This window comes from Gopherus flavomarginatus, chromosome 24, assembly GCF_025201925.1.
Source record: "Gopherus flavomarginatus isolate rGopFla2 chromosome 24, rGopFla2.mat.asm, whole genome shotgun sequence".
Taxonomy (NCBI): domain Eukaryota; kingdom Metazoa; phylum Chordata; order Testudines; family Testudinidae; genus Gopherus; species Gopherus flavomarginatus.
In genome coordinates this window covers 2,393,199-2,419,280 of record NC_066640.1, presented here as the reverse complement: position 1 = coordinate 2,419,280, position 26,082 = coordinate 2,393,199, and the positions used below count along the sequence as shown (strand labels likewise).

Below are 26,082 nucleotides of genomic sequence, written 5' to 3'. Positions count from 1 at the left end.
GCTAGAAGCAGGAGATACGCTACCATTAGCTCCTGCATGTTCCTTCCTGGACGTATTCACGTTCTGCATCCCGAGCAGCAGGGAGGGGAAGCCTTAGGACTCCATGCATAGGGACTTGTGCACACAGCCCCTGGTGCTGCTATTTGGAGAGTCACTGAAATCACTGCCTGGACCATCGGTGGCCCTAACACAGGTATTTTCCTGGATTTTCAGGGCTGAATGGGCTCCTTAGTCACTCTCTAGTCCAGGGCATGGGTTCCTCTTCTTACCACCATTGCATCCAGTTGCCTCTGCAATAAGCTTAGCAAATGGCCCTTGACACCTTGCAGTGGAAGATCTGCCAAGGGATTTCCAGCAACTCTTCCTTAATAGCTAGTGTAAATGTGCCTCTTTGGCCTTCAGTCTTTGCCTCATCCTCTTCCATCCCCCACTTCTGTGACCCTCAAATAATTCCTCCTCTGTTTAATATTCTACTGTGCACAGTCCTTTGCTTCCACATCTCAGAACAGATCTAGTCTGCAGATGTTCTGTCACCATGGTCTAGGCGAATGCAGCCTTGGCAAGTGCTCTAATTATAGAGAGCTATTCTGGAGAGCAATATTCTGAGATCCAAATACTGCAACTGTTAAGGGAAATAGCAAAGAGTAGGCAGGCTTGAATTGTAGCCCTATACTTGCATCCATGTGCCATGATTCTGAGACTCGAGTCACTGAATCCGGAAATGGAATTTAGCTTGGATAGCACAGTTCTGGGCCTTAGCCCCATAGTCCCCAGATTGCTGGATTCTAAATCCAATCTCCCCTTTTCCATGTTCTCTCCTGCCTGGCTGAGCTAGATCCTTTCGCCAGAGCAGCCCCCTCCCCTCCCTTTCAGTTTGGATCAAATTAAAAAAATCCTTGATGGGCAATGGTTGCCTAACTGAACATGCAAAATGCTCCGCTCTCTCTACTGGGGTCGATGGTTCCATGTGGCCAAGGCTTTGCTGGGTGGCTGGCTTCCCTCCTGTGTCTGCCTTGTGCTATTCATTTGTGATTGGGCAGTAGGTTGCTGTGGAACATCTTTGACTCTTTTCTCTGCGGGTTTGTGCATGTTCCCACCACTGATTGAAGGAAAGTCTCTTCTCTCGTCTGATAGCTGAGCAAGTGTGCCTTGTTCCTTGGTACCTTGGACAATAGTTCTTTCCTTTGTCACATCCATACAGTCCAGAGGCTTTGCTCCCCTCTTCCCACTGCTGCCTTTCTCCCCAACTTCCTGGGAAGGCCCTTGTCTCTTCCCTTCTGCTGGTTATCCTTCATTCTAGGAACAGCCTTCCCTTACCCCTTCAGTTCAATCTAGACTCTCCAAGGGGGCTGGCATACCGTATTGAATTCCTTCCAGACCTGGTGAGACATGAAATGTGCAGTCTGAGGGACTAGTGGGTGGCTGCACAACAGTCATCAAAATCCTCTTAGTGTGTGTGTGAAATCATGAGGAGCCCATTCAGACTCCTGGCAGCCACTGAATGCAGCTGCAGGCTGCTCCACAGGTTTGGCCAGGTCTCTCTAGTGCTTTCCAAGAGCTACCAGAACTCACTGACACTGGCTGCTGGGTTATTGGAAAAGCACAGCCGCACTTCCAGGCTTAACTGCTCTTAAGTAGAAGCTGCCGCCCACTCCTTGCTGTTTTCTGCATTCGTGTGTTGCACATGCTGCTCCATTCCTCCCTTGGGGTGTGAGATGTGGTTCCAGCCATTCACTGTGCAGACACCTGTGTCTTGGGTGCATTTTTCTCCAAATGTGTTCCCTTTTATTTGACCTCCTCACTAGATCCAACCAGCCCCTGGGAGGTGGTTCCTATGACACATCTAGCATAGACCTGTCTCAAAATTCAGCCCATAGTCATGTGCATTCATGATAATAGTAATGACTCTAATGTAACCAGTCTTTCAAATAGAAACCCAGCATTGATACCAGTCTGCAACTGTGAAACCTGGGAGTCCCTCTCAGGTGATAGGGGTGGCTGATCCCCTCCCTTGGCAGCATAGCTTTATTTTCTCTCTGCATCCTTGTATTTATAGTATTTTCCAAGTAATCTGAGTTGTTGCATGTGCCCCTGTAAAATGGTGATACCCACTTTTGAATCCTCTAGGGCCTCCTTCCCAGCAGAGACATTTAGCTCTTGTGGCATCTGGAAAATCAGCGTCTCTGTTCTCGCACATTCTAGTGTCCCGGAGGAAATACACCATGTGATTATATAAATAAAAGTGAAACAACTTGTGTAGTTGTGTTGTTATTGGAAGAGGCAGGATGTACTCAGGGGCAAATGCTTGCTGGAAAGAAACAGCCTTCCAGTCTCACTTAGCCAGGCCATGATTATAGAGCACTGTGAAGATTATCGCAGCCCTGCTTCTGTAAAGCCCCTGCACTGGTAGGCTACAGCTGAAAGCTGCCTTCCTCTGCTTCAGAGTCCAAAAACCACAGTTGAGGAAGAAGGCTGTACTGGTTAAAAAAAACCTTCTAAACCAAGTTGAAGTGATGGCAGCTATAGGAAAATGATATAACATATGGAAGAAAAGGAAGGATTTATAGTAATGACCGTAAATCAAAAGTTAGGACTGAAAAGGGACACAAAGAGAAACCTATGGTTAGCAGAGTTAAGGACAATAAGGAGGAATTTTTAAAACATCATACCAAATGGACTAAAGGTAAAAAATCCACTGCTATCTACATACTACACAGACCACAGTGAGAGATTATGCCATACTCTATCTAAAAAACTGAGGAACCACCTGATCAGCATCCTATACAGCAAACAGGAAAACATCAAAAAAGAGCTCTCCAACCTGGAGACTCTCATCAATAACCAAACTTCCATACAAACGGACTTCAACTCACCCAAAATTCCAAAAAATTACAGATTCAGTTTGACTTGAACCCTTTTTTTTGGAATTGCCACCAAACTGAAAAATAAGTTATTCACCCAGCTCTATTGATCAGGCACTCTCTTATGGCACTCTCAAAGAGAAACTGCTGAGCTTCAGTTCATCTGCAAATTTGACACCATCAGCTCAGGATTAAACAAAGACTGTGAATGGCTTGCCAATTACAAAACCAGTTTCTCCTCCCTTGATTTTCACAGCTCAACTGCTAGAACAGGGCCTCATCCTCCCTGATTGAACTGACCTCGTTATCTCTAGCTTGCCTGCATATATATATACCTGCCCCTGGAAATTTCCACTACATGCATCTGACGAAGTGGGTATTCACCCACGAAAGCTCATGCTCCAAAACATCTGTTAGTCTATAAGGTGCCACAGGATTCTTTGCTGCTTTTGCAGATCCAGACTAACACGGCTACCCCTCTGATACTTAAAATATATTAGGAACAAAAAGAAACCTGGCAGTGATATTGGTCCATTACTAGATGGAAATGGTAAAATTATCAATAATGCAGAAAAGGCAGACATTTTCAATAAATATTTCTGTTCTGTAGCTGGAGGAGAAACATGATATAGTCTCATCATATGGTGGTATCACTCTTTCCCTTGCATTAGTATTTCTGGAGGATGTTAAACAGCAGTTACTGATGTTAGACATTTTTAAATCACCAGGCCTGGACAACTTGCACCCAGGAGTTTTAAAAGAGCTGGTGGAGGAGCTCGCTGGATTGTTAATGTTGATTTTCAGTAAGTCTTAGAGCACTGGGGAAGTTCCAAAAGTCTGGAAGAAAGCTAATGTTGTGCCAGGTTTTAAAAAGGGTAACCAGGATGACCTGGGTAGGTATAGGCCTGTCAACCTGATGTCGATTCCAGGCAAGATAATGGAGCAGCCGATACGGGTCTCAATTAATAAAGAAGTAAAGCAGGGTAATGTAATTAATGCAAATCAGCATGGGTTTATAATCAATAGATCCTGTCATACTACTTCATGCCTTTTTTAATGAGATTACAAAGTTTGGTTGATAAAGGTAATGTGTTGACATAATATACTTAGACTCCTATGAGGCATTTAACTTGGGGCTGTTCAATATTTTGGTTAAAAAACTAGAGTGATATGAAATTAACATAGTTCACATTAAATAGACTAAAAACTGGCCAACTGATAGCTCTCAAGAAGTATTTGTAAACCAGGAATTATCAGTCGAGAGGCTGTTTCTCCAGTGGAGCCCTGCAGCAATCAGTTCTTGGTTGTATACTATTTCATATTTTTAGCAATGACCTGAAAGAAAATAAAATCACACTGATAAAGTTTGCAGATGACACAAATATTGGGGAATTGGCAAATAATAGAGAGCAAGTCACTGATTCAGAGCGATCTGGATTGCGTGGAAATTGAGTGCAACCAAATAATATGGGTTTTACTACAGCTAAATGTGAATGTATAGAATCGTAGGCCTGAAAGGGACCTCAAGAGGTCATCTAAACCAGTCCCTTGCACTCAAGGCAGGACTTAGTATTATCTAAACCATCCCTGACAGGTTGCTCTAACCTGCTTTTAAAAATCTCTAATGGCAGAGATTCCACAACTCCCTGTGCAATTTATTCCAGTGCTTAACTACCCTGACAAGTTTTTCCAAATGTCTAACCTAAACTTCCCTTGCTGCAATTTCAGTCCATTGCTTCTTGTCCTGTCCTCAGAGGTTAAAAAGAACAATTTTTCTCCATTGTCCTTGTAACAACCTTTTATGTACTTGAAAACTGTTATCATGTCCCCACTCTGTCTTCTCCAGACTAAACAAACCTAATTTTTTTCAGTCTTCCCTCATAAGTTGTGTTTTCTAGACCTTTAATAATTTTTGTTGCTCTTCTCTGGACTTTCTCCAAATTGTCAACATCTTTCCTGAAATGTGGTACCCAGAACTGGACACAATACTCCAGTTGAGGCCTAATCAGCACAGTGTAGAGGGGAAGAACTTCTTGTGTCTTGCTTACAACAGTCCTGCTATGAATGATGTTTGCTTTTCTTGAAACAGTGTTACATTGTTGATTAATATTTAGATTGTGATCCACACTGTCCCCCAGATCCCTTTCTGCAATACTCCTTCCTAGGCAGTCATTTCCCATTCTGTATGTGTGCATCTGATTATTCCTTCCTAAGTGGAGTACTTTGCATTTGTCCTTATTGAATTTCATCTTACTTTTTTTTTTTTAACATAGATCATTAGGGGTTGGAAGGGACCTCAAGAGATCATCTAGTCCAACCCCCTGCTCAAAGCAAGACCAATCCCCAAACGGCCCCCCTCAAGGATTGAACTCACAACCCTGGGTTTAGCAGGTCAATGCTCAAACCCACTGAGCTATCCCTCCCACCACTTCTCCAATTTGTCCAGATCATTTTGAATTAGGGTGACCAGACAGCAAATGTGAAAAATCAGGATGGGGATGGGGGGAAATAGGAGCCTATATAAGAAAAAGACCCAGACATTGGGACTGTCCCTATAAAATCAGGACATCTGGTTACCCTATTTTGAATTTTAATCCTATCCTCCAAGCACTTGCAACCCCTGGCATCTTGGTATCATCTGCAAACTTTATAAAATTGTGCCATTAGCTAAATTATTAATGAAGATATTGAACAGAACTGGACCCAGAACTGATCCCTGGAGGACCCCAGTCGATATGCCCTTCCAGCATGACTGTGAACCACTGACAGCTACTCTCTGGCAACAGTTTTCCAACCAGTTATGCACCCACCTTATAGTAGCTCCATCTAGGTTGTATTTCCCTAGTTTGTTTATGAGATGGTCATGCTAGACAGTATCAAAAGCTTTACTAAAGTCAAGATATACCACATCTACCACTTCTCGCCTATCCACTAGGCTTGTTACCCTGTCAAAGAAAGCTAGTAGGTTCGTTTGACATGATTTGTTCCTGACAAATCCATGCTGACTGTTATTTATCACCTTATTATCTTCTAGGTGTTTGCAAATTGATTGCTTAATTATTTGCTCCATTATCTTTCCGGTACAGACGTTAAAACTGACTGTTCTATAATTCCCCTGGTTGTCCTTATTTCCCTTTTTATAGATGGGTAGGCTATTTGCCCTTTTCCAGGCCTCTGGAATCTCTCCCGTCTTCCTTGACTTTTCGAAGATAATCGCTAATAACTCAGATATCTCCTCGGTCAGCTCCTTGAGTATTCTCGGGTGTATTTCATCAGGCCCTGGTGACTTGAAGGCATCTAACTTGTCTAAGTGATTTTTAAGTTGTTCTTTCCTTATTTTAGCCTCTGATCCTACCTCATTTTCACTGCCATTCATTATGTTAGATGTCCAATTGCTACTAACCTTTGTGGTGAAAAACCAAACCAAAAATGTAATTTAGCACGTCTCCAATTTCCACATTTTCTGTAATTGTTTCTCACCCCCCACAACCATTGAGTAACAGGCCTACCCTGTCCTTTGTCTTCCTCTTGCTTCTGATGTATTTGTAGAATGTTTTTTATCTCGTTTTGTGCCTTGGCCTTTCTAATTCTGTCCTTACATACTTGTGTTGTTTGTTTATATTCATCTTTTGTAATTTGACCAAATTTCCACTTTTTGTAGGACTCTCTTTTGAGTTTCGGATCACTGAAGATCTCCTGGTTAAGCCAGGGTGGTCTCTTGCAATACTTCCTATCTTTTCTATGCAGTGAGATAGTTTGCTCTTGTGCCCTTAATAATGTCTCTCTGAAAAACTGCCAACTGTTGAACCTTTTTCCCCCTTAGACTTGCTTCCCATGGGATCTTACCTACCATCTCCCTGAGTTTTCTAAAGTCTGCCAACTTCCTGGTGGAAGTGCTGGAGGAACCAGCTGGAGGCTGTGCTCCTCTTGACCTGCTGCTCACAAACAGGGAAGAATTGGTAGGGGAAGTAGAAGTGAGTGGCAACCTTGGCAGCAGTGACCATGAGATGGTCTAGTTCAGGATCCTGACAAAAAGAAGAAAGTAGAGCAGCAAAATATGGACCCTGGACTTCAGAAAAGCAGACTTAGACTCCCTCAGGGAACTGATGGGTAGGATGCCCTTGGAGGCTAATATGATGGGGAAAGGAGTCCAGGAGAGCTGGCTGTATTTTACAAGAGCCTTTTTGAGGGAGCAGGAACAAACCATCCTGATGTGCAGAAAGAATAGCAAATATGGCAAGCGACCAGCTTGGCTTAACAGAGAAATCTTCGGTGAGCTTAAACACAGAATGGAAGCTTACAAGAAGTGGAAACTTGGTCAGATGACTAGGGCGGAGTCTAAAAATATTGCTCAAGCATGCAGGGGTGTAATCAGGAAGGCCAAAGCACAACTGGAGTTGCAGCTAGCAAGGGAGGTGAAGGGTATCAAGAAGAGTTTCTACAGGTATGTTAGTAGCAAAAAGGTGGTCAGGGAAAGTGTGGGACCCTTACTGAATCAGGGAGGCAACCTAGTGACAGATGATGTGGAAAAAGCTGAAGAACTCAATGATTTTTTTGCCTCAGTCTTCACAGACCAGGTCAGCTCCCAGACTGCTGCACTTGGCAGCACAGTATAAGGGAGGAGGTGAGCAGCCCTCAGTGGTGAAGGAACAGGTTAAGGACTGTTTAGAAAAGCTGGACATGCAGAAGCCCATGGGGCCGGACGCACTGCGTGCTAGGGTGCTGATGGAGTTAACTGATGTGATTGCAGAGTCATTGGCCATTATCTCTGAAAACTCGGGGCGATCGGGGGAGGTCCTGGGCGATTGGAAAAAGGCAAACGTAGTGACCAGCTTTAAAAAAGGGGAAGAAGGGGGAAAAGAATCTGGGGAAGTGCAGACCCCTCAGTCCCTTGAAAAATCAAGGAATCCATTTTGAAGCACTTGGAGGAGAGGAAAGTGATCAGGAACAGTCAGCATGGATTCACCAAGGGCAAGTCATGCCTGACTAACCTGATTGCCTTCTGCGAGGAGATAACTGGGTCTGTGAATATGAGTAAAGTGGTGGACGTGACACATTTTGACTTTAGCAAAGCTTTTGATACAGTCTCCCACAGTATTCTTGCCAGCAAGTTAAAGAAGTCTGGGCTGGATGAATGGATATAAAGCTGATTAGATCGTCAGGCTCAATGGGTAGTGATCAACGGCTCCATGTCTGGTTGGCAGCCGGTATCAACCAATGTGCCCCAAGGGTCGGTCCTGGGGCCGGTTTTGTTCAACTTCTTCATTAACGATCTGGATGATGGGATGGATTGCACCCTCAGCAAGTTCGCTGGAGGGACAGTTAGATACTCTGGAGGGTAGGGATAGGGTCCAGAGTGACCTAGACAAATTAGAGGATTGGGCCAAAAGAAACCTGATGAGGTTCAGCAAAGACAAGTGCAGAGTCCTGCACGTAGGAAGGAAGAATCCCATGTACTGCTGCAGGCTGGGGACCAACTGACCAAGCGACAGTTCTGTGGAAAACGACCTGGGGATTACAGTGGACGAGAAGCTGGATATGAGTCAGCAGTGTGTCCTTGTTGCCAAGAAGACTAACGGCATATTGGGCTGTATTAGTAGGAGCATTGCCAGCAGATCAAGGGAAGTGATTATTCCCCTCTATTCGGCACTGGTGAGGCCACACCTGGAGTATTGCATCCAGTTTTCGTCCCCCAACTACGGAAGGGATGTGAAGAAATTGGAGAGTCTAACGGGGGGCAACAAAAATGATTAGGGGGCTGGGGCACATGGTTTACAAGGAAAGGCTGAGGCAACTGGGCTTATTTAGTCTGCAGAAGAGAAGAGTGAGGGGGGATTTCATAGCAGCCTTCAACTATTTGAAGGGGGGGTTCCAAAGAGGATGGAGCTCAGCTGTTCTCAGTGATGGCAGACAACAGAACAAGGAGCAATAGTCTCAAGTTACAGTGGGGGAGGTTGAGGTTGGACATTAGGAAACACTATTTCACTAGGAGGGTGGTGAAGCAATGTAATGGGTTCCCTAGGGAGGTGGTGGAATCTCCTTCCTTAGAGGTTTTTAAGGCCTGGCTTGACAAAGCCCTGGCTGGGATGATTTAATTGGGATTGGTCCTGCTTTGAGCAGGGGGTTGGGCTTGATGACCTCCTGAGGTCTCTTCCAACCTCATATTCTATAATTCTCAGTTCCCTTTTATGACCGGCTTCTGCGGCTGGCCTCAGTGAGAAGCTACACTGTCTGCCCTCCTCCAGCATCATCCATGCAGAGACCTTGCAGCCTTTGCAAACATGAATGAAGAGCCCCGTAAGGTGGGGAAGTAGCATCATCCCCATTATACAAGTGGGGAAACTGAGGCACAGAGCGGCAGAAGGGTCACCCATCAAGTCACTGACAGAGCTGGGAATAGACCTATTCTCCTGATTCCCAGTCTTGAGCTCTAACCACTGGACCAAGCTTCCTGTCTTCTCCCTCCCAAACTGATCCATTTTCCTCGTGGCAAACACTGACCTCCTTGTACATTTCACCTAATGCTTGTCGATTCTGGCCCTTGCCATGGGGCCTGGGCCTGCTCCCACCAGCACCTGTGTCACCTCTGAGAGCAGCTGGGTCGTGGGACTAGCGCTGGTTCAGAAGGTAGGAGCTGCCAGGCTGGATCAGACCCCAAGTGCAGTGTCCTGTCTGGGTGAGCGACACCAGATGATTCAGGGGAAGGTGCAGGTCTCATCTGGCCTCTAGTAGTTAGAGCCTGGCTGAAGCAAGAGGTGGCCACTCTCCTGCCAAGCTCTGTGTTTTAGTATCACCTATTATAATGCTGATGATTCCTGTTCTTCACCGAAGTGTCCAGTCCCTCTTTGATCATAGAACATCAGGGTTGGAAGGGACCTCAGGAGGTCACCTAGTCCAACCCCCTGCTCAAAGCAGGACCAACCCCCAGGCCCCTAAGTGGCCCCCTCAAGGATTGAACTCACTATGCTGAGTTTAGCAGGCCAGTGCTCAAACCACTGAGCTAATGATTGGTATGCTCTTGGCAATAGTTGGTGCTTGCAGCCCCCGTCTCTCCAAGGTTTCAAAGGGCTTTATGAGGAGGGACGGGTGTTTGCCCCACTTCCCCAGAAGGAAACCACAGCCCAGGGAGGGGGACTAGTCCACAGGTCTCCTGGCTCCCAGACATTTCCTTTAACCACTAGGCAATGCTGTTCTGTGATCTCAGCGTGGGGATGGCCTGGGACGCACACAACATCCTCTGGCAGCTGAACAGAGCTGAGTGAATACACCCCATAAGGCTGGCCCTTCTCTGCAATTGACCCTCTACAAAAACCTTGCATAGAAACAAAACAAGAAAGGCCAGTTTCCTGCTTGCTTGGTAGCACCAGACACTGAGGTGCCAAGTGGATCCAAGCAGTAGCAGGGCCCAGCAGCCTACGGCACAGACAGAAACCAACCTTTGGCTGGCAGAGCAGAGGTTACAGGAGGAAGCAGCAGTGAGGTGCTGCTGAATGGGCCTTTCAGCCCTGCGGCATCCAGCTGACCCCACAAAGGAGCAGAGACCCTGGAGCATCCCATTCTGGTCACATCTAGTAACAATCACACCCGGCGATGGAGCATCAAATGCAGAGGGACATGCTGGCTGCTTGGGGCAGCTCTTGGTGTGTTTGCCCAGAGGGGCAGCTCCCGCACTCGGAGCCATTTCTCAGTCTTTCCATGCTAAGAGTATCCTGCTGTCACCCAGGCTTTCGACCCAGGGTCCCTGGAGCCCCTGCCTGACTCACCAGGACCTAGCCGGGACCCCCATCCCATTTATAATGTGAAAGGTGGAGCGGGGGTCCTGACACGCCTGTGGCACCCTCATCTCCCCCCCAAGCGCCCGCAGTGGTGCCCCACCCTGTCCTGCTGTAATAGTACTTAGAGCAAAGCTCGCAAGGACAGGATCCTCCCTCAGGGCCCCCTTCACATCGCAGGGCCAGTGTAGCCTGCAGGGGGGACCATTGCACTGACCCTCCTGTGTAGTCCCACAATGTGCCTCTGTGGAATAGGTCCCACAATGCACTGGGGCTACAATTGCTGGAGAGAGGACTGTGTGTGGCTGTCACAGTTTGTCCAAGCAGCAGAAATGGTGCTTTTTGCCAGCCCAGGGGTGCGTCTCCACTCGACCAGACAGCCCAGGAGTCAAAGCTCCTGTGCCTGGCTCCCACTGCAGGCACTCACACCCCAGGCAGCTTTAGCCCGGTGCAGACACAGCTGGGGAGAGACGGGGGTCTTCTCAGTACCGAAGCTGGTAACAAAATGCCCTGAGAGCTCCCTGCAGCGCCCTGTAACTGTAGCTACCCCCAGCAGATTGGGGACATGGTCTGCTGTTTCACCAGTGCCAGGACAGCCCCGGGGTGGGAGCGAGTCAGGGCCGCGTGCAGCCTGTAACAGCATCTGCTGTGATGCAGTGAGGCCGGCAGCCTGTCTACACTAGCGCCCCCAGCTGGAGTTGCAGCTGTGCAGGCGCTGGAGCTAGTACAGTGCGGTGGAGTTTTCCACTACAGTCAAGTGCAGACACAGCCTTCTCCCAGCGGGCTCAGAAGCTGCACTAGCTCCCAGAGGGACATTCGGTATAGACCCAAAACAGACATTGAATCCAAGTGCCTGCCTTGCAGCACCACCTGCTGGGCATCACTGACACTGCAGATGCCACCATTCTGGGGGGTCCATTGTACAGATGTGGCCTGTCCCTCCCTCAGAGACATCCCTCCCCAGGACCGGCGCTAGTGTTTTTAGCGCCCTAGGCGCACAGCCATTTCGCCGCCCCGCGCGCTGGTCCGCGGCTCCGGTGGAGCTGCCGCAGGCACTCCTGCAGGGAGGGTCCGCTGGTCCGCGGCTCCGGTGGAGCTGCCGCAGGCACTCCTGCAGAGAGGGTCCACTGGTCCGCGGCTCCGGTGGAGCTGCTGCAGCCGTGCCTGCAGGAGGTCCATCAGAGCCGTGGGAGCAGCGGACCGTCCGCAGGCATGACTGTGGCAGGTCCACCCGAGCCGCCTGCTGCCCCCACCCTGGCAAAATGGCGCCCCCCAATAATCCTGACGCCCTAGGCGATTGCCTAGGCCGCCTAAATGGAAGCGCCGGCCCTGTTCCTCCCATACTACTCCTGACCTTCCCCCAGAAAGCATCAGCCTACTCTGGGGAGAGACTGAGCCGGGCGCCACATACGCCTGCCCGTCTCATTGCAGTCCGGCTCTGCTCCCTCCCTGAGAGCTGTGCAGTGCTGGGCGTTGTGCTGCTCTAACAAGGACCCAAAGGCTACGCAGAGCCCCTGCAAGGCCATTACATAGTATACGTCCACAATCCCTCTGCCCTGGGCACCTGACCTGCCTGCAGCTGATTAGGAAATTTCCCAGTTTGCAGCCGGGTGTTTTATATTTTTTCCCCTTGTGCAGCTAATGAATCCCTGAATAGACAGGATAAGTGAGTCACCGCCCCAGCTCCTGGCATTTCCTGAAAAGCAGCCCTGGCTGGTTACGAGCTCAGCTAGGAAAACATTCCCCGGCAACAGGGTTCTGGCTCCAGCTACTTAGCTGATGGAAAATCATGTCTAGTTTAAAGGAAAGTCTCAAATTTCTGCAGCCTCTTCCTGTTCTTGCCCTTGAAAACTGCCTGGTGTGCAAGTCAGTGTCACCATCTCCTGGGTCTCAGACGCTGTGGAGTGATGGGATGTTGCTGAGCAGATGGAGGGATATGATGAAACTTTGGACACTCAGCAAAACTGTCTAAAAGCCTTTTACTTGGCAGACAGGCGTCCCCATTAAGCTACTGGTTCCAAACCCCCCAACCCCCACAACTGTCAGGGAGACGGCCCAGGACAGTTATAATTCATCAAAGTCACAGGCTTGGCACTGGCACGTCTCTGACTTGTGTCATGCTGGAGGTCAGACTGCAGGGTCTAATGGTCTTGCCTGGCTTGGAAGCAATGACTCGATGACACCTGGGTGCCCAGAACTTGAGGCACTTTAAATCAGTGACCACTTTCAGAATTGGTCTTTAGGCTTCTGATCTAAAGCCTCTCCCCACCGCCCCACCCCCACTTCAATCTTGTGCATGAAACATGGCTCCCCCCCACAAGTTTGTCCCATTACCAGGGTTCTGTTTCAATTCACCCTGTGGCTACAGTGTGAACACAGTGTACACGACATGGCTCGGCTGCCACCCTTTGCCGGTTGGCCAGAGTCAAGTGCTGTAGGGAGCTGGTGCATCTCGGAGAACGGTCCCTCCCTGGCTGCTGCTCAGACAGTGGCTCGTTCATGCAGAACTGGCAGCTGTGGATGACTTTATCCAGTAAAACTTGGGTGAGGCAGAGTCTGAGAGAAATGTTGCACCTTTCCCTAGATCAATGAGTCAAAGAGCCAGAAGGACAGTGTCATAAACAGATAGTTAAGGGTTAATGTCTCTTTTACCTGTAAAGGGTTAACAAACAGGGAACCAAAAACACCTGACCAGAGGACCAATCAGGAAACAAGATGCTTTCAAATCTGGTGGAGGGAAGCCTTTGTTTGTGTTTTTTGGGTTTTGCTTTGTTCTCTCTGGGTCCTGAAAGGGACTAGATGTGCAACCAGGTTTCTTGCCAATCTCCCTGCTACAGTCTCTTATATATTCAGAATAGTGAGTATTAAGTAGAACAGGCGGTTATAGTCTTTTGATTGTTTTCTGTATTTGCAAATGTGTATTTTGCTGGAAATATTTTAAATTGTATTTTGCTGCGGGGGGGGGGGGGGGCTTCTCTCTGGTGTCTATAAGCCGAAAGACCCGGTAACTTTTACCATCTAAATTACAGAGACAACTTTTACTTTTTTCTTTCTTTTTATTAAAAGTTTTGCTTTTTAAGACCTGTTTGATTTTTTCCCCTTGTTGAGGCTCAAGGGAATTGAGTCTGTACTTACCGGGAAAGTGGTGGGAGACAGGGAGAAAGAAGGGAGGGGGGAAAGGGGGAATCCCTTTGTTTAGATTCACGGAGCTTGAATCTGTCTAGCTCTCCAGGATAGCCCAGGGAGGGAACGCCTGGGAGGGGGAGAGAAGGAGGGGAGGGAAAAAAACCTGATTTCTCTGTGTTGTGATTCAAGGAGTTAGAACCACGGTGATCTCCTAGTGTACCCAGGGCAGGAAAGATCTGGGAGGAAGAAAGGAGGGGGAAGGGAAATGGTTTATTCCCCTTTGTTGTGAGACTCAAGGAATTTGGGTCTTGGTGTCCCCAGGGAAGGTTTTTGGGGTGACCAGAGTGCCCCAAAACACTATATTTTGGGTGGTGGCAGCGTATCAGATCTAAGCAAGTAATTAAGTAATTAGAGGAATTCATGCTGGTACCCCAACTTTTGGACTCTAAGGTTCAGATTGGGGATAGAATACCATGACAGACTGTTATGACCATCCACTCTGGCCATGGAGTTTCACCCAGGGAGTCTTGTACCAAGCCCATATCTTGTGGTTGAGCTAGAGCAGATCTTTTGAGAAATGTCCAGTCTTGATTAAAGAGTCTGAATGACAGAGAACCCTCCCATCCCTGGGGATCTCAATGGAGAATTGCCCTGGTAGAAATGTTCCTGGCTGAACTTTTCTGACTTATTCTGTACCTAACCAGAGGAGTCTCTTCCAGCATCCAAGAGCTCTGACAGCACTGAGAGACCTGCTGGAGACAAAGCACAGCCCTTGTGCAGAGGGCCATGATTCCAATCCAGCCAGTTCTGCCGGGAGGAGCCCTGCAGCCCTGGCAGGTGGGGATTGTCGAAGATCCCTGCAGTGCTGTATATCATTTGGGCAGATAAAGTGCTGTGATGTCTGGCAGAGGCTGGCTGGGACACTGCTCTAAGAGGGCAGAGGTCAAGTTGTCAGGGCTTTTCTGTAACTTCATAAGAACTAAGGGGCTGTGTGTTGGGATTGAGGCATGTGAGGGGCAGAGAAACTAAAGGTGGATTGTATCAGAGAGGTAGCCTTGTTAGCCTGGAGGACGAAGTGGGTATTCACCCACGAAAGCTCATGCTCCGATACATCTGTTAGTCTATAAGATGCCTCAGGACTTTCTGTCACTTTTTAAAGGTAGATTGTGGTGAATCAGTAGAAGATGTGGGCTGCACGTTGAGCTCAAGAGTATCAGGAAGAGAAAGGGGCTGTGGGCTGGGACTCCAGTTCATTGTCAGCAGGAAGGGGCTACATGTTGGGACTGAGAGACTGTGGTTTGTAACCTATCATTTAAATCAGCATCTGTACCAGATGACAGGAGGATAGTTAATGTGATGCCAGTTTTTAAAAAGGGCTCCAGAGGTGATCCCGGCAATTACAGACCAGTGAGCCTGATTTTTTATATGGGCCTGCTTGACCCTGATTGGCTGCTCCCTTCAGCCCTTCTCTGATTGGCTGCCTCTGGGGCGTGGCCTCCCTCGGGCTGCTTTTAACACCTTTTCTGCCAGTGAGGGGCAGCCTCCCCATCACAGGGCCCCTCCCCCAGCGCTGCTTCATGTGCCAGGGACACAGGCCAGGGGCAGGGTCCCTCTCCCAGGGCTGCCCCACATATCAGGGACATGGGCTGGGGCCTCTCTGCCAGCACTGCCCCATGCGCCAGGGCCAATGGCGCTGCCCATGTCATGGGTGGAGCCTGGCTATGGAGAGCAATCAGCCCCTCACTCGTGCACAGGCCTCACTAGCGTTTGCCTCTGAATCCCAGCTGGGGCCCCCAGTGCTGCTGGTGCCCATGCCACTGTCCCCGCATTCATGCGCCTGGGGATTGGCTTCTGCAGGGCAGCACCCATCCAGGCTCCTTTGCCTTTCTAAACCTTGCCAGGGCATCCATGCATTGTCCTGCCTTGCTGAGTTCAAATCCATCCTCCTGCGAATCCCTGGGATCCTCTTAGGTGGCTCACCTCCTCCCCCCTGCAGTCCCGCAGCTCCCTCTGTCAGAGCTTTCAGCCTTTCCTCGGAGCCAGGGCCCCCAGTGCTTTGCCCAGCTGAGCAGCTTTTCTAGCTCCTGGCACCGCCAGGACAAGGAAGGTGCCAGCATCCCCCTGGGGCCCTGGGCCGTCTTGTTCACTCACCGTCCCTGAGGGGCCACCTAGGCCCCTCTGGCCCAGCTTAGCAGCAGGTGCTTGGAGCATGCCAGCCTCCTGCTACTGGTGGCCAGAACTTGCTCCCCTTTCAGTGTCAGCATCTTGTGCCTGGACCCAGCCATGCAGAGGGCACTTTATGAGCCTGAGATCCAACATGTGTCTCTGTACATTGACTCCTGTTAAACACACACACCTGTGTACCCCCCCACCCCATACACACACGTCACGTGTCCATCTTACTGGAGATGGCCTGGATCAGCGGTGCTAGGCATGAGACTGCCAGTGCTGAGCCCAACAGCAAGGCTCACCAAGCCCCCACCCTTGCTCATTACATCTTACCCAGTGCACCTTTCCCATCTCCCTTCCACCCTGGCAGGCCTGTCGTAGCTCAGGAGGGCCTTTTCCTTTGGCCAGCCTCTGCCTCGCGATTGCTCTCCTTTGTGTTTGGGTGGTCCCTGTGTGCTCATTGTCCGCTGCTCCCTGGCCATCGGGGAATTCCCATTCTCAGGGGTGGGGTAAGACGTGGCTGGGTGCTTCTCCACTCATCCTGCTTTGGAAGTAAAATCTAAAAAGCAAAACCAGAGACGTCCTCCCCCTGCCTGACCTCAACACCCAGTGAAGCTGTTTGCTCCACAGTTTTGCCGATCCAGAGTGAGAACGGCCCATGCCTGCACCTCGACCAGCAGAGTTACTGCTAATCCTGGGTAAAGCAGGTTGGGGAGGGGAGCTTCACCCATGCAGACCCCAGCTCTGACCCTCTGCCAGTGCTCACACAGTGCCCCGAGCCCAGCTGCATATGCCCCCATCCCTGTGTGCCACCCATTCACTAGCTTCCCTGTATTGTGGGTCCCCAAGGTGGTGGGGCTAGGCATGTATCATCACATCCCCCCATCAGCACATGGCCACACACCCAGATGGCTTCTGCCCCGGAGTCAAAGGTCCCTGCCTGGAGGTCCCAGTATTCCAGGATTCTAGTTATAATCCTCGGGGAGGATAGCAACTGCAACCCCCTGTTACCAGTTCCCATGCCCTGGGGAACGCACCGCTTCCATCAGCAAGACTCGCTGTCCTGTCAGCCTGAGCCAGAGCTGCAGGACGGGATCTGCTCCTGGCAGATACCTGTGACTCCCGGGCACAGACAGCAGGCGCTGGCTGCTGAGCCGCTGCTCCAGGCGCCAAGGGAGGAAGCGGGGCAGGGCTGGCACCTGACTCCAGCAGATAACAAGCCAGAGGAAACTATCTCCTTCCTGCCTGAGTCGGGACAGCGGGGCATTTGGTGGGGGGAAGGGGAGGAGGAGCTGAGCAAGGAGAGCAGCTGGGACAGTCACCAGGTATCAATGGGCCTGACTATCCCAGCATTGCACTGGGGATTGAGACCCACCAGTCTGAGCCCACCCAGAGCCCTCCCTCTGCTCCCCCCGGCTCATCCCTCTCCCAGGAAAAGCCTGGGGGAAGACATCCCTGCGAGCCTGGGACCCACAGGCCTAGTCACTGCGCTAGGTGCTGTATGAACACATGGCAAGACAGGGGCTAGATTCACAATGGGACTTAGACGCTGTTAGAAGTCACCTCCCTCCTACTGCCATCCAGTGTGATTACTAGCCCCAGGCTGGCACCCAGGCTCCCTGTATGATGCCTGGGAAGAGTCAGCACCTAGGAAAGGGATGTGAAAGTTACTGGTAACCCCCTTAACAACTAACGGTTTAGCCATTAGGGGGAAGCAGAAGCCTCATGTACACAGTACCCTGAACTTTTAAACTGACTTCTCTCTTCTGCCTTAACGCAGGAAAATCTGGCTCTAAACCGGTTTTCACTAACCAAATAACAAAAGTATGGGGTCTAACAATGACCAATCAAGTGTTAACATGGCAAGGATCTTTGTCTGAAAGTGTATAAAAAGTTTGTGAAATTTGTGTGAGGCAAAGTCTTTGTACCAAGGTGCAAGGCTCTCCTTTTTTCTGCAGAATAAAGCATCTTTTCCTTATCCCTGTCAGGCTGTTATTGGCTCTCAGCTAGGCAGACCCGACATTTCAGTAACAGTTTCTGGCGACCCCAGACGGGATTCTCCTAGCTCAGACATCGGACTCCGGATGGCTGCGGCAAACTAGGAGCGGTGCCACCGGGGTGTTTAGCCCCTCTTCCTCACTTCACCGCGGCCCCTGGGGTTCGTGCTCCGATAAGGTGAGCCCTAATAGGATAAGGAAACGCTATCTGGTTCTGGTTCTGTTCTGTTTTGGTTAACTGGTTATTGTTTTTCTGCTGTATACATTTGGGCGTTAGGTGTGTGGGCGGAACTGAACCTCTCGTTCGTAATTCCTCAGGGTGGAAGCCATAGCATGTGATGAAGCTCTGAGGTCGAATTGAGATCCTTCTGTCCTGTCCCCTGTAGCAGTCAGTGTACTACAAGTAGAAAATCCTGGATTAGACCATAATTCCCTCTGCTCTCTGTTTAATTCTCTGTTTAAGTGTCAAAAGACAGATGGGTGGGTCTCAGGGAAAACCCTCTAAGGATAGCCCTTTGGATCATATGCTAAGTAAATGGCCCCTGCCCGATGTTCAGAAAGGGATGTCAAGGAAGCGGTTTTTACAACTTTGCACCCAGGATTGGCCAGCCCTGGGGACTGCATGGCCCGAATTTGGCTCCTTTGATATTCCGACTCATTTAACCTCTTTGCACCTGATATTGGAGAATCAAGCGCCGGGGCAAATGGACTATTGGTTTTTGTGGGACGATGAAGCTCATCGTCTCTTAGAGAAGGTACAAATCCAGGCCCCTCTATTCCCGAAAGCCTCTGCCCCTCACGAGGCCGATTGTTGGGAGAACACTTCCCCCATGTATTGTCCTAGACCGTGGCCACCCCGGCAGTAGCACAACCATCTGAGGCGGACCTGGAGGCAGCAGTTGCATCAGAACAGGTCCTGCCACCGAAAACCAAGGAAGCCTCAGTTCAAGTCAGTGAACCAACTAGTGGAGCAACCAGCAATGGGTATACTACTTCTCTGATTATTCTCATCTTTAGCCCGTCCCATACAAGAAAGGGAGCACTCTATGGGGAAGAAACAGTTAATATCCAGGCACCCCTCTGGACCATCCCAGTTCCCACAACGGATGGGAATGTTGTAGACCATTATGTCCATGTCCCATTTACTACTGCAGACCTTATGAACTGGCAAACCACTATGCCTCGCCTCAGGGACGACCCGGATGTCGTTCATAGGCGATTCCGTGCCATTTTCCAGTCTCATAATCATGATTGGCAAGATGTGGGCCAACTTTTAGACTATTATGTACGGAGAAGAAAGAGTGGGTCCTAAGGGGGGCCCGGGAGGCAGCGGGGGCTGCCAACAATGGCCGCAGCTTTATAACCCTTGCCAACCCTGCTCAATGGAACCCGAATAATCCAGCCTAGCAGGCAGGGTTAAAGAGATTTCTAAACTATATTTTGGCCAGTATAAAACAAGCTGAAGAAAAAACTCTAGATTGGTCTAAGGTCCATAATACTGTACAAGGAAAAGAAAAACACCCCTCCGACTTTTATGAGAAACTTTGTAAAGTGTTCTGTACTTATACTAACATAGACCCCAAGGCTGTGGACACACGGTCCACGGTCAGGCTTGTTTTTATCTCTCAGTCAGCCCCAGATATCAAAAAGCCGTTGCAGCAGCTCGAGGGCGCTGAGGGGAAATCTCTGGAGGAACTGGTAAGCGTGGCCACCCGTGTGTATCACACCAGAAATAAAGTTCAAGAGACCAAACAGGTGAGGATGCTAGCAGCCCTTGTAAACGCTGGGAGTGAGAAACAAGGAGGGAGGCGGGGACCCCCCAAGTGGCAACCAAAAACGGATCATGGGGGGGCCCCAAGTCACGCTAATGACATATGTAATTATTGTAAACAACTTGGTCGCTGAAAAAGAGAGTGCCCAAACTGACGTACCGAACAACAGCCCTAACCTCAACACCAAATGGCTGTAGAAAAAACAGACGCTGTCAATAGTGAGGAATGACGGCGACCCGGCGGTCCACTTCTTACCTATTCAAATGATTTTACCACTTATGTTTGTTCCTCCACAAACCTCCAGGTCCGTTTAACTTTGGGAGGAACCACTTATTCTTCTCTTTTGGACTCAGGGGCTGCCCTCTCTACTGTTACTGCCAAGCCAAGAAAAGAAAATCTTACAGATAAAAGCATTCCGGTAATGGGTATAGGCGAAAAGCCATTTGATTGTCCTGTATTGCAGGAGGCTGCTGTAGAAATCTCTGGTGTCTCAACCTCCCATGCCTTTTTGCTAGCTCCGGATTCCTCAGTTAACCTTCTGGGCAGAGACCTGCTGTGTAAATTACGTGCTCAGATTTTCTTTTCAAATGACAAAATCATTCTCCAGTTGCCTCAGAATCAACTCCCTCAGCTATGTGCCACGTTAACCCTGGCTGCCAAGGACCCGATTCTGCCTGTGAGCCCAATGAACCTGCCTAAGCGACTCAGACGAGAGGTACAAGCCTCCCTGTGGGGCACTTCAAAGGCAGACTTGGGCACTCTCCGGACAGAGCTGGTACGAATAACCCTGAAGCCAGACATTAACATTCCTCGAATTCGTCAGTATCTCATCCCCCGAGAAGCTCTGCTGGGCCTCCAGAATCTTATCAACACATTCCTGGGGTTGGGAGTGTTGGTTCACACTAAGTCCCCTTTCAACACCCCCATTCTGTCTGTTAAAAAACCTGACCTGGATCCAAAGAAAAAAACAGTATATCGATTTGTCCAGGACTTGCATGCAGTGAATAAAGTCGTCCAGGCTAGACACAATGTGGTGCCTAATCCTCACACTATCCTGACTGCCATTCCAGCAGGTACTGCTTGCTATTCGGTAATAGACTTGTGTAATGCCTTTTTAGTATTCCCCTAGATCGAGACAGCTGGAATATCTTTGCATTTACATGGACGGACCCAGAAACCGGGAAAGCAGAACAACTAACCTGGACTCGGCTACCCCAGGGATATGTTAAGTCTCCAACTATTTTCTCCTCCATCCTGGCACGTGATTTAGCTGATATCAACCTACCAGGTGGGTCTATGTATCTCTTGTATGTGGATGACGTCCTGGTTTGTTCCCTGAATCAGGTAACATGTAAAACGAACACTATTTGCCTGCTAAACTGCTTGGCAAAAAAGGGACATAAAGTATCTCCTTCTAAGCTTCAGTTTGCTAAGAACAAGGTGACATATCTTGGTCATGTGCTCACCCCGGGGCATCGGGCGTTATCCAGTATCTGTATCCAATCAATCCTTAATATTCCCCAACAAAAAAGAAAGCGTGAGATGCGGGGATTTCTAGGCCTTACAGGATTTTGCCGTTCCTGAATTCCAGGCTTTGGGAAGATGGCAAAACCTCTCTTTAAACTGATCACTCATGATACCAAGGAGCCCTTCCATTGGGACTCTGGGGCTGTAAAAGCCTTCCAGGGAATTAAAACAGCGTTGGCCTCAGTCCCAGGCCTTTGACTCCCCAATTATCAAAAGCCTTTTGTTCTTTATGTACATGAGCGGCTAGGGGTGGCCTCCGGTGTCCGTACACAGACTTTTGGGCCTAAAGAACGGCCTGTGGCTTATTACTCCCAAAAATTAAATGCTGTAGCACAAGGCTTTCCTGGCTGCCTCCGAGCAGTGGTTGCGCTGGTCTCCTGGTACCCCAAGCAGAAAAGATTACCTTGGGCCATCCAATGACCCTACGGACCCCACATGCAGCCCAGCAGCTCTTAGTCCAAAAGGGCACCCAGCATTTGACTAGTCAGAGACTAACTCACTTGAAAGTTTCTTTGTTATCTAGAACCAACTTGAAAATTGAACAGTGCCATACCTTGAACCCTGCTACCCTGTTGCCTTTCCCGGACAACAAGCATGAGCCCTCACATGATTCCTTCAGGTAGTACAACATCAAAAAAAACCTCAGTCAGATCTTTCAGATGTGCCCATTCCAAATGCTGAACGGAAGCTATACACAGATGGCTCTGCGCGGGTCGTGGAGGGCCAGCAAGTATCTGAATTCGCAGTAACTCCTCAGTTTGAGGTATTGCAGTCTGCTCCCCTGGAACCCTCCACCTCAGCCCAGGCGGCAGAATTGATAGCCCTCACCCGAGCATGTAATTTGGCAGCAGGTCAGTTGGTAAACATATTCACTGACTCAAAATATGCCTTTGGTGTTTGCCATGCCACAGGCCAACTGTGGGCAGAACGCGGGTTTATCACCTCCAGTGGCACTAAGGTAGCACATGGGCTCTTGATCCTGAAATTATTAGAAGCCATTCATTTGCCATCTCAGGTTGCTATCGTCCATGTCCGGGCCCATCAGAAAGAAAATAATCCCACCGTCTGTGGCAACAGAGTGGCCATTCAGCTTCAAAAGCGGCTTCCCTATAGCCTTATGTTGCCCACCAGATGGCGCCCACATCCTCTCTCCCACCAACTCCAGTCCTGGTCCCTTTTACCCCTAAGCCATTAAAAGTTAAGCACTGGAAGAGTATGGGGGCCACCGAGACGCCAAGGGGGGAGTGGCAACTACCAAATGAAAGAAGGTCATTGCCCCGAGCTGCTTTGCGGCCTGCCTTACTTAAACTACACCAGGAAACACACGGTGGGGCAAAAGCTGTGGCAGCTACTGTAAATAAACTTTGGTATGCCCCTAAAGTATGCCAGGAAGCTAAACGGGTCCTTGCTACCTGCAACATCTGTACAAAATTCAATCCATGGAGGGAAACTTAAGGCCCCCCTGGAGCCAGGTTATGGGCATACACGCCCTTTAAACAACTCCAAATTAACTATTCAAAGATGCCTAAGTGCCAAGGCTGCAAGTACCTTCTTGTAATCGTGTGCCAACTGACTGGTTAAATCAAGGCATTCCCGACTAGACTAGCAACCGCCTTGGAGGTGGGGAAAACCCTATTAAACCATGTCATTCCTAGGTTTGGCCCTCCTAGGTCTATTGACTCCAACCAAGAAACTCATTTTACTGCCCAGGTTATTCAAACCCTTGCAAAGGCCCTGGGTATTACCTAGCTCTTACACACCCCTTGGAGACCACCATCTTCAAAACAAGCAAAAAGAATAAATCAGACTCTAAAACTTAAACTCTCTAAACTGTGCGCTCAAACTGGGTTAAAATGGCTTCAGGCCCTGCCTCTGGCCCTTCTGGCAGTTCAAACTGCCCCCAGAGGCCAGCTCTGTCTCTCACCCTTTAAACTTTTATTTGGCAGGCCATACACTGGATTTGCTGATTCAGGACCTGTAACTGATTTAGTCACTTGGGGTGATGAGGAAGTAACCAGATATGTTGTTTCCCTCCAAACTACTCTCACCTCTCTCCACAGGTACACAGCTCAATTTCAGTCTCTACCTGCTAATGTTCCTGCCCATCGGATCACTCCAAAAGACAGGGTCTATGTGAAAGAGTGAAAACACAAGCCTCTCCAACCCCAGTGGGTGGGCCCCTTCCAAGTCCTTCTTACTTCCCACACTGCAATTCGTGTGAAAGAGCAAAACACTTGGATTCATCCTACTCAAGTTAAGCTAGCCCCTAGGCCAGGGCCAGAAGCAGACAACGCCAGACCTCGAGGGAGCCCCGCCAGCTCTTCCCACCGCAACCCGGAAGAGCCTGAAGCAAACAATACCTGGAAGGCTAAGCCTCTCAAGAAGCTAAAACTCCTGTTCCAACAGAATAAGTCCTGAAACTTTACAGACTATAAATTTATGGGTGGTGGTACAATGGTTACTTGCTTTCAGTTTGCCCTTTGTACTTGCCAACCCCCACCCAGTGGTTGAGTCCTTACAGCACATTGGGACACCTGTCTAATTGCTGGCTGTGCCACCAAACCCGATCCAAAAAAGGAATAGGCTTGTGGGCTGCTCCTGCAAATCTCCCTGAAGTACTCTCTTAGTGCGGTAGTGCGGAAAACTAAATGGGCATGGGTAGGGGAATATCAGTATAATAAATTCGGGAAGGTGTCTAAAGCTTGGCATTATTACTGGGCAGCTAAGGGGGTCTCTCTTTTTAATATCCTTGAAATTGGGTATCACCTGCCCCTTGGCTTAAAAAATGCTAAAGAGATTGGGAAAGAGGTAGGCTACCTTCCCCTTAAGGCCTGTGACCAAACCCTTCGGTTTGATGTCGGAACCGGAACCTTTTCCCCTTTGAACACTTCTGAGAACGCCCAGAAACCCCCTTGCCTCCTAAACAGGGCTTTCACTGTAAAATCAACAGGCATTCTTTATCAAGGGAAATGGTTCCCCTCGTTCCTCCCGTTGGGCTCCATAAATAACACACATACGTTTTATATGGATATTTACTCTGGCATTGTGTTGCCTCACCCATCCCGTGAAAAGATATCTGGATGCCCACAGCCCATGGAATCGCTTGCAAGTTTTACAGCTAATTTGTTTGCAGTTATGTATTGTGGGGGCATCCTAAATGACACCCATGCCCTGGGACGTTTAAATATCTCCCATTGGAGGTGTCAGGACCGCATAATAGGTACCCCCAAGCAGTGGGATGTATTAGTGGCCCGGCGCCACCAAGTCGCAGGTAATACCCTTACCCTCTACTTGAAGACCCCCGGCTTGTATTTTATCTGTGGCCATAGCGCCTACAAAGCTCTCCCTCCTGGTTGGCAGGGTCGGTGTGGTGTGGCCCGGGTGTTGCCTGATGTTCAAATCAACAACACGTTAAATTCCAGATCCTCAACCTGGGAAGCTATTCTCACAAGCTTTTCACCCCCTCCATAAAGACTAGAACCAAACACGCCAAAAATCCGTTAATTGTCAAACAGACAGGATTCCATTCCTTTGTTTGTGCACTCATTCCTGGGTTGGGGGTAGCTGAGCTCAAAAAAGCAGTTGTAAATATTTCTGCAAAGCTTAAAAAAACAGCTAATGCATCAATAAACGCTTTCCAAAAACTGCAGCAAAAAATTAATAAAGTAGCAAAAGTAGCTTTACAAAATAAACATGTTAAATACCATAAATGCTAAAATGAGGGGGCTTGTGCTCACATCGAAAAAAATGCTGTTTTTATGTTAATCGCTCTGGCTTAATTGAAAAAAATTTACAAGCTATTAAAAATGCTGCTGTTGTTTTCCATGCTGTATCTCTTAATCACACCTTTAGTTTTAAGGACCTCCTCCCAAACCTTGGGTCCTGGTTTATAGGGGTCTTCCAAACAATTATAAAGTAAATTATTTTCCTTCTTTTCGTCCTATGTATTGTTTGGGTAATAATGCAATGTGCAAAGTGTGTTTGTAATACTGTAACTAGGATCTCTGCTGCCCGTACAAAAAACCAGTATCTGTCCCTCCAGCTTAATCGCAAATTGCGTAACGGGCCTGACAATTTGGGCTTGTCAGGCCCAAAGGGGGGACTGTGAAAGTTACTGATAACCCCCTTAACAACTAACGGTTTAGCCATTAGGGGGTGCCTCACATACACAGTACCCTGAACTTTTAAACTGTCTTCTCTCTTCTGCCTTAAAGCAGGAAAATCTGGCTCTAAACCAGTTTTCACTAACCAAATAACAAAAGTATGGAGTCTAACAACCACCAATCAAGTGTTAACACGGCAAGGATCTTTGCCTGAAAGTGTATAAAAAGCTTGTGAAATTTGTGTGAGGCAAAGTCTTTGTACCAAGGTGCAAGGCTCTCCTTTTTTCTGCAGAATAAAGCTTCTTTTCCTTACCCCTGTCAGGCTGTTATTGGCTCTCAGCTAGGCAGACCTGACATTTTGGTAACAGGGATTCTCAGTAGCCAGCACACTGCGCTAGGAGCTGCCTTAGCCAGCCAGTGGGTAATGCCGAGGACAGGGGGAAGCTTAGGGCCCAGATCCCCCAAGGGACTTAGACACTCATTCCTACTGACCACAGCCTGAGGAGCTGACAGACGGGCCTGAGAGAAGCGCCCTCTCCAAGTCAGCCCCGTCACACACAGAGAGTGAGCGAGAGCCCCAGGCCCATTGCCCAGGGGCCAGTGCCCACATCTGGGGCGTGGGGGGACCCAGGCTCCAATCCCTGTTCTAAATCAAGCAGAGTTGATTGAACCAGTCTGGTGGTTGTTCTGGGCTGGCTCTCGTTCGGTCTCTCCTGTTGTAGGTGTCCCTCTTGGCATGAATAATGAAACAGTTG

At 49.0% G+C, this 26,082-nt stretch overlaps 1 protein-coding gene across 1 annotated transcript; it reads left to right on the top strand.

The window, feature by feature from the left end:
* The first annotated feature begins 17,965 nt into the window (after nucleotides 1-17,965).
* LOC127040069 (uncharacterized) lies at nucleotides 17,966-25,568 on the top strand. The gene is made up of 4 exons (XM_050933839.1): nucleotides 17,966-18,103; nucleotides 19,555-19,680; nucleotides 20,002-20,770; nucleotides 23,285-25,568. Exons 3-4 carry the CDS (start codon nucleotides 20,119-20,121, stop codon nucleotides 23,359-23,361), a joined length of 729 nt encoding a protein of 242 aa, XP_050789796.1. The 5' UTR covers nucleotides 17,966-18,103; nucleotides 19,555-19,680; nucleotides 20,002-20,118; the 3' UTR covers nucleotides 23,362-25,568.
* The last annotated feature ends 514 nt before the right edge of the window (nucleotides 25,569-26,082 follow it).